Raw genomic sequence first — 12,563 nt, forward strand, 5'->3', positions numbered from 1 at the left:
TTCTTTGTAATATTTTAATAAACGATGGTACAGTCTCATTCAGTTACCGCGAAGTGATATACGGCGGAGGCTATATAAGATTTCCTTCAATAAACATTAATGCACGGCTCACTCTTCCCTAAAGATTCCAGCCTTTTTTGTCATTGCCCTGGACACCCTGGATTTTCAAGGTGTTATGGCACACACCGGTGAACTGGGCAGCAGTATTTATGCAAAAGGCTCATGAAAGCCTAGCCTAGGGGTTATTACATTTCTACAGCCCAACAATGATTCATTTTAGATGTTAATATGAAACACATGCTGAATGATTCTAGCAGAAAAGCAACGTCCCAAACAATATGCCTTTATTTTCTGGTCTAAGCTTTTAAAGTAATGTTTATTCAGATCCCGCTCTGAGAGACATTTCCCTCTAGACCTATTTCCACTCACAGAACGTTGCAAACAGTGTTTCCCTTTACATGAGCTGATTCCACTTCTTAAATGTGTCATCAAATAATCATTTTACCAGCTTATTTTCAACCATGTAACAATTACATTTTTAGAAATAAAGCCTAACATTACTAAAGGGACAAACTAAAATCAGGCTTAGGGTTAAGTCCGGATGTATGACGGTACAACGCGTACCGTTACAACGCGTACCTTTATGACGCAGGTTTAACAACGTAAGTCGTTACAACGACTTGCGTTGGGGGGCGCTGGATAGTGAATAGTTTAATTTACTATTCCAGCTCCAGTCCCCGTGGATAGTAGGGAAGGTGTTGGATAGTAAATTAAACTATCCCCTATCCTAGAGCGCCCTCCAGCGCGACTTTCGTTGTAAATCCTGCGTTGTAACGGTACCGCATTGTAACGGTTCCGTTGTAAAGGATGTTTTCCGTTAAGTCCACAGGAATACGCTTCACCCCCATGACAGGACAGCGGCTGACCAACATGGAGGTTTTCGAGACATGAAAGTTGAAAACAGCCTTCCCAAGCTGTCTAGCCCATCTTGAGACCAGCCTTTTCGCTTTCTATTGAGGGATGTGAGCCCACCCCATTACCCGGAAGAGGTAGCTGCAGAGATTACATTCTGTCAAAACTCTTTCCCCTTACCTGCCCCACTGCTATCATACATATCTTCACCCCTCAGCTGCCTAGGTGCACTCCTCTTTCTGTCTACGGTAGTATCTTCACTAGAAATGGCTTCTATTGCCCACCTTGTATTCTTGCCTATGCATAAACCTACATGTTTTCAATCTGTTGTTAATCCCCAAATCTGTGAGATATTGGTTTATTTGCTTTCATGTAAGAGACTGATGTGCACTTGATTTGAGTATAGAGATATGTAGCCCTGCACCTCATCCTCCAATACCAGCCCCCATCGGGATGTTTATAAGTGAAATATGTTTGAGAGAAGGTTTGTATTCCCTTTCATTGTGTACCATCTTAATCTTGGTTCAGTATTCTCAATCAGTCAATAGTGTATAGCTCCACCATGATCCTATATTATTGTAAACTACTTTATCAACAAATCTTTACAGTCAATACAAAACTTCAAACATCTAACACCTGTTTTGAGGAAACCCTCTTAGTCAAAGCTCATGCTTTCATGGTACATTTCATTTTGTGGATTGGTTGCCTAAAACTTGTAAATCATATGTATTTTATCAATTATCAACTGTCTGTTGCCCCATAAAAAAATATTAGCAACCCAGATCGATTAGCCGCATGTGTTCTTGGTAACAAATCTCTTCATATTGGGATCAATTTGATACAATGAGTACATGCTGCTAGTAGAGCCATGTTGCTGATAACTTTTTTGGGGCAACAGATAGATAATAATGGACTAGGTACATATGATTTACAGGTTTCTTATAAGGGACGGTTTGATCTCCCTATGTTGGTTTTCGCACTGACCATCTGTTAGAATAGTTCTTTCTAAAAATGCAAAATAAATAGATCTTGAAGTTTGTTGTTGAACTTTTCTAATATTTTGTTTCTCCTAGCACAGCAAAGTAGCTGCAAGTCAACATGCACTTCAATACATTACTCTAAGAAAATAGATACTAGATAAAAAATACCCATATATATATATATATACATTTGGATTTCAGTGTCGGGTATAAAATGGCTGCAACAACTTGACCATCATCAGGACTTAACACTGTCTGGATACAATAGAATAGAATAGAAGAACACGTCGATTCACTATGAATTTATCGCACCAAGAGCTCTAAATAATTATTTGACTATGACTAAACAGATTCTGACTCAGTTCTTTGCTTTGGACTATCTCAGCGGAACATCGGCTATTGTGATCACATGGAACCTGACACTGAAAAAAAATGTTGCTATAATATTAATTGATCACGCCATTTGCACTTCACGGCTATCCCTGTGTATGATTACGAGTAAAAGTTACTCTTCCTGCCCGTGTCTGCCCACTCTTGTCTTGAAACAGTTCTCTTTGTACATCTTAATAACCCTTAGTGCAGTATTCCTTCCAACCTGACAGAGATTCTTCAATAATGGAGACCCAACAGCCTCTAATTGCTCAGAAAGCATATGTCAAGTGAGACGTCAACGGGGCCAGGAGTTTGGAGTCACCATTGGATCCGTAGCTGGCTTCAGCTCCTTTCCAGAGACCTGCAGAGTAAATTCATCAAAGCCGCACAGTGAGCTGAAGTGTTGTAGATGAGCATCGGGATTAAGAGCCTAATTTAGAGTTTGGCAGAAGGGTTACTCCATCACAGACGTGACGGATATCTTGTCCGCCTTATTGCAAGTTCCATAGAATATAATGCATTTGTAATAAGCAGAGGGTATATCAATCACGTTTGAGATGGAGTAACTCATCTGCCAAACTCTGAATCTGGGCCTCAGTCCCCCCAAATGTCTATATCACATATTCTGTCTGTTTTTAAATCCTTGTGCTATCGGACAGGTGCCACCTCATTGGTATGTAAGCGCCTCTTTGCTTTAGGATTTGGAATGATATTTCCCAGCCTAATGGGAAGTTTTTATGCATTGATTCTTTTTACAGCGCGTCTTGGTGTTTTTACGTTATAAATGGTGCACACCACACCCTAGGCAGCAATCAGCTGTTTTTGCTCTTTGCAGTCAGTATACACCCTTCATTAGGACTCATTAACCACAGATTTGGTAGGAATTTTTGTCTCGATACCTATAGATTATGGTACACCTTTTTATGTAGCACATATCCAACGGTTACTTGTCCCCCTTGTGCTTTTCCCTGCAGACAAATCTGCTTGTGTTTTCCGCTTTCCCATGGAGGTACATCAGTAGCGCTGGCTGCAGACAGATCACTCCCAATTTAATGAACATTTGTGTTGTGTTGTGCTTTGACTGCAGTTGCATTCCACAAAGTTTTGAAGAAGGACATTGTGATCTTCTGATAAGAAATATTGCTTGCATATCACGTTGTTGAAGTCTATCTGTGCTTTCAAAGCTACTAGCTTGTACAGCCCAGGTTCAACGCAACTAGGTTTTTAAGAGATAAGCACGGACAACACCAAAGGGTCCATTTGCAACTACTCAAAATTCAAAAAGTGGAATTAAATACGTAAACAATTCTGCATGACATATGGGATGCACTTATTAGCTCTTTACTTAGCTAGTATCCCAAAAGTCAACAAAGATGACAATGCAGGCGGTACATTAAAACACTGGGGCATATTGTAAAAACCTTGTTAAAATGATCGCCGTTTTAGCGGCAGGAAACTGCCGCTGAAATGGGGATAATGGGCTTGCTAATATGCGTTATAGAATTCAAATAGAAGCCCAGGTTAGATGTGCAGGACATCTAACCTGGGTTTCTATTGGAATTATATAACGCATATTAGCAAGCCCATTATCGCCGTTTTAGCAGCAGTTTCCTGCCGCTAAAACAGCGATCATTTTAACGAGGTTCTTGGTAATATGCCCCTATGTTCGGCAATTAATTTTGTTGCACCCAATGTCAAACCGGGGGAGTGGGGGGGGGGGTGCGTAATTACCTGTAACTCTGGTCACCACACATCATTCCTCACTTCCCTTAATGTAGAGGAAGGTACTATTCTGAAACTTTTAGAGGGGCTTAGCCATCAACAAAACACAAATTATATATTTTTTTCATGCAACAGGACGCTGCTTTATCTACACTGGTAGCATGATGAGCTTAAACGTACGCGATGAGTAATGTGAAAATGAAATGAAACCGTAAAGGTCTCAAGTGAATTCAGAAAATTTTCGAAATTAAGTGAGATTCACAAAACGATAGTGATACACATTAGAAGGAAATCAGATAAAGAGTCAGTGAGAGGTGAAAAAATGCAGTGAGTTTCATTATTTAAATGCTTATATTAATACATATTAAAGAGAACGGTGTAGACAATAGAACTGAAAGTTGAATAACTGAATTCTCAATTTCCAGAGAATGTGTTTTAGTGTCAGATGATGACCCCAACAATATGCTTAACCTCTTCAGTGCTCATGACAAGGTCAACTCGTCATGGGTTTTACCTGCCCTGTGCTTATGACGAGTTGACCTTGTCATGAATAAAGGGATTTATAAAATGTTAGCACCCAGCGGGAAAACCCCTAGCAGCCAATAACAGCTTTTGTGCCAAGAAGATTTTAGTCCAGAAAATGCTGTGACTCTCTCTAGATCAGTGGTTCTTAACCTCTCGAGTTATCTGCACTCACAGTGACTGGACGCCCACATGAGCAATTTCCACAATTTGAACTACAACAAATACACAGAAATACAGACAAAAGTATACATAAAACAAATGCAAAAATGTTATTTAATTTGCAAACCAAAAATATAAAAACAATCGAAGTTATTAATTTTAATGGGAACATTGGAGCATTAAAAAAATTGGTTTTATTTTTAAAAGATGAAGCCATATGCTATACTGAAGCACATCACTTCACATCATCTTCTTTGCTCCTAATATATGCTCTCTTGTGGTTGGCACATACCAATACTTCGTTTGAGGCCGTCAATCAGCCATACTATATTTTGTTTGCTGTCATATGCTGCTCCTATGAATCCAGCTAATGATAATTCTTGGCCCTAAATCTCAAAACCCTTCACATTTATTGTACGTTTTAAAATACTATTTTTTTTCATGTATGTATACTTTATCAATCTGCTAATACTATTTAATTTTCTAAAGAGTTGCGTACCCTTGAGTCACGTGCTCTATATATTCCTCTCTCCTATCATATATATAAACTATATACATATTTTTATATATCTATATATATACTGTTAAATGTTAGTTGATTAGAAGTCAACAGCATACGTCAGAAAAACATACATTATTTTCAGAAGTTGCTCTATTGCATGTCCCTTACGTCATGAAGCATGGGATTTAGTAAATCCCAGCATAGAAGGAGAATTCCACTAGCGCGGATGTGGATAAATAAACAATTGATCTCTACCTTATTGAAGAACTGTGAATAGTGTAACTTGTTGGAGGCGCAAGGTGCTTGAACGCATCTGGAGTAAACGCTGTGACACAAATGATAAAATGATCTATCTTGCCTCTATTAAATGTTATCACTACATGGTAAAGAGGCACATTCTAACTTTTACATGGTTTAATAAAATCAGTGGCTAATGCCCCTTTGAGTGATGCGTCAAACGACAAAGGTAATCTGCTTGTCGACGTCTTTGTTAAAAAAAGAAGAATATTTACTCAAAGTTTTTTGAGAAAAGTGCAACAGCGCTACTATCATGGCCTACTCAGTTGGAACTAGAGCCTCCACTTAATATCTGTCTGGAAGAAGTTAAGCCACGGGACTTAGATGGGTGCAAACCCTGACATCAAAGTAACAATCTGGATTGCCTAATGACCTAGCAAGGTCAGACATTTTTAAAAGAGTTGATTATGTCCTATTTCCAATATCCCTAATTTTTCAAGTGCCTCACGACTGGAAACATGCAACTGTGTGATTCCTCTCTTTAAAAAACCCATCTAGATCAGGGTGTCGTAGAGTTCCTGGGAAGGGGAGACCAATTTCTCGGTGGGTGATGGGCTGGAGAACTATCTGAAGAGTTCCTTGCTGTGTTTGAAGCTGGCTTGGATGCGGTCTTTGAGGGCACCTTTTTTGTGTTTTTTAGGCATTGATGGTATTTGTTGAGGGCTGTCTTGAAGATGTCTCGGTCTGTGGGATCTTTGCTGGTGTGTCATCTTCCACAGGGATGGTGGGGTGCAGGGGTCGGCAGACCACCATGTCTGTGATTGATTTTTAATAAAGCAATATATATTTTCTTAATTCAGCCTGTTTTCCTTAAAGAAAAACAGGTTGCGTTTCGAAAAATACAATGAAATATTTAAGTTTTATTTTTTAAGAGTAGGCAGTAGTCCCTTGGCCCGCGTCCTACTCCTAAAAAAACATGTTTCAGGTTTCATAAAGGGAAGGGACCCCATGGAGACCTCTTCCCGTTTCGACTGGTTACCACCACTCTTGATATGTCAGTAAAAGTGTATGTTTTGATACCAAAAGTGGGCCGTAAAACATTCATACATGGCACTGCAATTCAGTTTTTGGAAGGGATGTCCTTAACCCCTTGCATGCTGGGGACGGCTCCCGTCCGTCATGGCACACAGTGCTCGTGTGCTGATGACGGCCGGGAGCCGTCACGACCACGCCCGCGATCGGAATGTGACGCACAGGAGCGGAATTCTGACCGCAGGCAAGGGGTTAACACACCATCTCCAAATACTGAATCCCTAAACACAAGTTTCTATTCCGTAACATGTTATTGAATTGCAAATTGTGCTTTGTACATATGAAAAAGCCGTTTTTTGGTCAGAAGCAGTCACACAAAATGAGAGTAAATCCATTGAGAATGTTGATTAATAGCCTTAATATTGCAACCAACCACGTTTTAGCTACATTTCAAATTAACATCACTTGTTTATCCCCGGAAGGCACCAATATTCCTACCCCTATCCATGCACTTATGACAGTGGAAAATCTACTTTCACAGTTTCCCTAGTAGTAAGACCTAATTAGTACACAAGTGCACAAAAAATTCTGTGAACCAGAGCCGAAACATCTAATATACCTAATTTAAAATGAACTATAGAACACATGCCTGTATGCTTGATGTAGGTATACAATTAGTACATAGAAGCAGGGGCGGCCTTAGGCATGTGCAAGCTATGCACCTGCACAGGGCCGCCAAACCCCAGGGGCCACCACGCCAATTTATATCCTTAAAACACCATTGCTGCTGTTGGAATTCTCCCTCTATGCTGAAAATCATTGATTCCCATTGTTCATGACGAGCTCAGCTCGTCATGAGCACACGAGAGGTGTACCTCATGACGAGCTAAGCTCGTCATGAGCATCGAAGGGGTTAACATAATAATCCTCTGAGGATGAATACATATTTGCGTGGCGGCCCCTGGCAGGGATTTGGCAGCCTCCGGCTTTGTTCCACTTCCAAACACCCTGACCACCCCACCTCAGCCCCCCCCCCACTCTTCACTGGCCTCCGTGCTCTGCCCTGACCCCCTCTTCCGGGGCCCCCTACCTACGCTCCCTGCCCAGGCCCGCCATGAGCCTTGAGCCGCCCCTGATAGAAGCACCTTACATGCTGTTACTGTGATCATTGCAAATATCACGTCTGTTAACCAACACTTTTCATTGCCTCTACTATCATTTTAGGACCTGAACAGGGCTTTCTATTTTTCCAGCTACTACCTTTAAACGCTTTTCTAGAAAAACACATTGTTGGTTGCATGAGTGAGAGCATATACTGTGCAGTTAAATGAGGCAATGACCAGATCCCCCTTTCTACTGCTCCCTAAGGTAAAGGTATTGATGCAGCCGAAGAGATGACCTGTTTCGCCGGAAGCAATAGAGGAAGCAATTCTGAAGTCCAGTCTCTCAACTCCTTCCAGTCTGACTCAGGGGATGACAATGGTAAGGAAACAGTTCTCACAGAATCTTTCTATATTTCTTCCACTTCAGCCATGCTCTCAAAAACAGAATAGCAAAAACATCTGTAATATTCTGATCAAGCCGTAAAGTATCTGTTGTATTTGTCAGGACAGCAGGCAAGTCGCTTAGCAGCTCTGTAATGTGTTTTTTCTATATTATGGGCTGTCTTACTGACATGTATTCCCCCATGTCGACCATCAAGAAGAGAGAATGAACTCCTGGTCTTCCAGGTGCAGAAAATTAATTTCTGTGCTTGCTGATATCTCAATGGACAACCTTTGAAATTCCTTTTCAACTCCAACTATGCACTTCCATACCAGTCTGAAATCTCTCCCAGAAGTTCATGAATATGTAATTAAAATGGAGGCATTGTGGCTGGCCAAAACCAAGTTTTTCAGATTCATCTTAGTATTCTGCCCTTGAAGGTTGTTCTTGTCAGCACCATGACATCCCCCTTCACGGATTATGAATTGAAACAATATTCCGAGGGCCATATTTCTGAAAGAGTTGTGTCGCCCTTGAGCTACGCAACGGAATGCAAGAGCGACGCAAGTTATACGTTTTATTTATCAAGCCACAAAAGGCCATCTTGCGCGACCTTGCGTCGATTATTAAATATAGAGTAATGCAAGGCTATGCAAATCACTATGCTGCATTACTCTGCTCCAGCGAGGCATTCCATGGGTAGAGCACAGGTGTTTCAATGCACCCACCCATGGATTTTGGCGTATTCCCAGATTTACAGTGGTAGACCTGGGAATGTGTCAAAATGCTACACCTCCCGAGGTGAGGCGTAACAAGGAGAAATATCTTTATTTCTCCTCATTACTTCCTCTTTCTATGTGTGCTGCATTATGCAGCACACATAGAAAGAGATAAATTCTCCAAGGGATTGTTTTTGTACAGGAAGGTGTCCTTTCTGGTGCAAAAACAATCCTTCTTACAATGCAGGCACCCTTGCACCATTGTGCAATGGTGTCTGCGTTGCCGCTAGGCTGCACATTGTGCACAAGTGCTGGGAAATGACAGGAATGCGCCATATATTGGTATGTACAGCGCATTCCTGCCTTTTCATGGTGACTTGCTGCACTGCACAGCATGCTTGGTTGTAAATTATGCTCCCTTGTCTTTCTTTGCCACCCAGTGTAGTCCTTCCTAAAGTAGACTCTGCTATCTCTTTATAACACTGGTCTCAATTTTTCCTTTGGTGTTAAATAACCATTAATACATTGGAATGTTGGGAGCCACATTGAATATGAGGGACTTGTCAATGGCTAGTTTATGGATGCTAAAATATTCTGTTGCAACATTACAATGTTTGGCTTTAATTATCTCCCTTCTTACTTTAGATTATTCTACCATCAGGAGTGTGTTCTATCTAGCATTAGAGACCTTCTGCATCAAGGTTTACTGGTCATAGAGGCCCTCCCCCTTGTTGCATTTGTTGTATCTCCGCCCTATAATTCAGACAGTGCTGTGGCAACAAATGATGGATGGAATGCTGAATGAATCAAACATTCACCCCCAGTCAAGAGATCTGGGTGAAATATTTGGTTCTTTTGCTCACTACGCCTCTTAGTTTGGACGCAGCCATATGCAAATCATTCTTGACTTTGTTCCTCATGAGAACAGTCCAGCCCGAATCTTCATGCACTATAATTTAGACAGAGCATTTTTCCTTTCCAGTATGTCCCTTAGCCGAAGGATATGTTTGATTAAACATTGGAAAGTTGAAAGCTCAGTTGAGGATAATGGAGTTTCAGAGGGAGACTAATAGCTCCACCCCCATCTTTCCAATGTTTTTCTATATCTCCCGGTTTAGTTTACAACATTTTGCCTTAAATAGTTGGCTTCGTAACAGCGGCGTAATGAAGGTTTAGGGTCTCCCCTGCAACGTACACAGAGGGGCCCTCGCTCCGGATTTAATCCGGAGGCTCAGGCCTGAGTACTGTGCTGAGGGGCCCCCTGCAGCTCGGGGGCCTCCCTGCACCGCGGGGGATGCGGGCGCCTGTGTTACGCCTGTGCTTCGTAACCTGCTTCTCCACATTATAACTCGAATAATAGGGCATTTAGTGACTGGACAGCCCTCAACAAGATGCTGCCAAGAGATACTAAATGGTGCACTAATCAATACCGTTCATTAAGATGTCTCTAGTTATAGGTATACAGGCAAAAAAAAGAGAAATATTTCAAGCAAAGCCTGAAAATCGCTGCTTTGATGATAAGTGTGGAAATACCTGTGTTGAATACATTTCTGAGCGGTGCTTCAGAGCTCAGAAGAGCTCTCTCATAATTGGCAGGAGAGCACTCAGAGTGAAGAGCGCTCGAAGCTTGTGCTCTTCAGCTAAGAACTCTTTGTACCAGAGGAGAGAGACATATAGAAAATTGCTCTGTTGCACTTGTAAGTGGTTTCCTGCAGTTCAGGGTTTGCATTTTTCTCATGAATTCACTTAACCTGCAGGTTTTCCTTTCATTAGTATGGATAATTACAGAAATATCATGTCAGTGACCTTTTTCTACCTCCTTTGTATTTTCATACTTGTTATTAGATTGCACAGATTGGAGGGCTCACTTGATGCTGTGTATTTATATTGTGCCTATAGTGAATTGTGGTTGTTTGGTTCAGAATAAAGCCTTGTGTGTGTTGGTCAAACTGTCACTGTAGCTTTCCAGTATCCAAGAATATTTGTGAAGGGTCCTAATCAATAACTTCTGCATAATAGTTTTTTAAAATTTTTATCAAAAAACAATTCAGGGAGAAAGTCAAGTCAAGTCAAGTCATAAAATTTATATAGCGCACTACATACCCAGAGGGTTTCAAGGCGCTTGGGGAGGGGAGGGGGATTATTTGTCAAATATCCACGTTTTAAGTTGTTTTCTGAACGCTAGGTGATTCTGGGTGAGGCGAAGGTAAGTGGGAAGTGAGTTCCATGTTTTGGCAGCCAGGTATGAGAAGGATCTGCCTCCCATGGTGGTTTTGTTGATGCGAGGGACAGTGGCGAATGCTTGGCTGGAAGATCGAAGTTGGCGGGAGGGGGTGTAGAAGGACAGTCGAGAGTTGAGGCAATCTGGTCCGATGTCGTAGAGTGATTTGTGTGCGTGGGTAAGCAGTCGGAAAGTAATCCTCTTATTGATGGGGTCCTTTCGCAGGACCTTCTGGCTTGAAGTGCCAGGAGAAACAGTGCTTACCATCCTTCGACAACCACGCTACTCAGTTCCACTATGCCAGAAGTCTAGGAAACTTCTAAAATCCACAGGGCGGACTTCATAACTTCTGAATTACACCCTTGGGACTTCCAAGTTTGGAAAAAGTCCCGTTTCAATTATGGGAAGCTTAACATTTTATGCAAAGTGCAAATTCCCTGATATCGCTCACATGATAAAAAATGTGTTTGGGCATGCAGAAAACCAATAGTTGCCCTGTTGAGGGATACTCCTACTTGCCACACATGTTAAAATCCAATGCCCTGAGGCTTAGAGTTTGCAACTATGATAACTATCACCTTTTCTGACTTAGGCTCTTCAAAAATGGGCATAACATGCAGAGTTAGCTGCTTTCTACACCTAAAGTTGGATGTCCTAGCATTTAACCGGCATTTTCTCCTTCTAAATGAAAGCCAGTTTGACCAGCTCACATCTCCTAGAGGAAAATATCAGCAGTGCAGATTTCCTTGCACTTTGTAAATATTGGATGCAGTAAACTCTGAACACAAAATTATGAGGCACTAGGAATTGAGGCTTCGGTGCTACTAATGACTGTTAATGCAAATAATGACTTGCGTTGCTTTGCTCTACTTTTGCATCAAGGTGGTGACTCATAGGTAGTAGCTGGGTGTTCCTAGGCTACCACCCATGGTTTCTGATGTGGATCTCTGTCTACTACAATTGTTATGTATACTACAACAATGTCCGCAAGTGGTATCATGAAAGAACAGTAAAATCAGTTGAGCAATATCTTTAAGCGTTGGCCTAATCTAAGACTTTTGTGTCTCATGACCACTGTGGGTTATGAACATCAGTCGAATAATTTTGACCTCCTCTCCATTGCGACTACATCATACCCCTCCTTGGGCTGTAGAGTGTTTAACTCATTCTTTTCACACCGTGGGCTTTTTTAGAAAATGGATCCTTTGGACAATTTCTGCACACCTTGCATTAGGAGCACCGCCACGTTATTGATTGCCCTAGGTGCATTATAAATTTGATGGATACCTTCTGAGCTGAGCTAACTATCACTTCATCCTGATGAAGATCATTTTTGTCATGGTCGAAACACCTTCATGACATATGTCAACATAGACTAACCCAATTCAGGTAAATGCATGGTACAGAATAGGAACGTCATGAACATTTACAATTGAATAGTCTTCAATTTTATATATAAAGTCTATCTCTGGGTTATTTTCTTTTTAGGCTTTCTAACTTTTACATTACTGGCACAGTTTATTTACTTTCCGTATTGAGCACTCTTTTAATTGGTTATGTGTTATTACCCTATGAAGTCTGCTTGAATTTCAAATGAAGAAGTTATTTTCCTCTATATATCTACATGGCCATTAATTTTGTTTCTTTCATTAATTATTTTCTTGAATATATACTGTTCTTAAGTGATACCTCTTGTA

General features: G+C 41.1%; 1 protein-coding gene across 1 annotated transcript in view; it reads left to right on the forward strand.

The window, feature by feature from the left end:
• FAT3 (FAT atypical cadherin 3) overlaps window positions 1-12,563 on the forward strand; it is a 764,758-nt gene that overhangs the window by 735,493 nt on the left and 16,702 nt on the right. The window contains exon 26 of the mRNA XM_086933989.1: window positions 7,810-7,923. Coding sequence (XP_086790115.1) covers window positions 7,810-7,923 — 114 coding nt within the window. The remainder of the gene's footprint in view (window positions 1-7,809; window positions 7,924-12,563) is intronic.

Source organism: Lissotriton vulgaris, chromosome 8 (assembly GCF_964263255.1).
Source record: "Lissotriton vulgaris chromosome 8, aLisVul1.2, whole genome shotgun sequence".
In the NCBI taxonomy this organism is placed as follows: Eukaryota; Metazoa; Chordata; class Amphibia; order Caudata; family Salamandridae; genus Lissotriton; species Lissotriton vulgaris.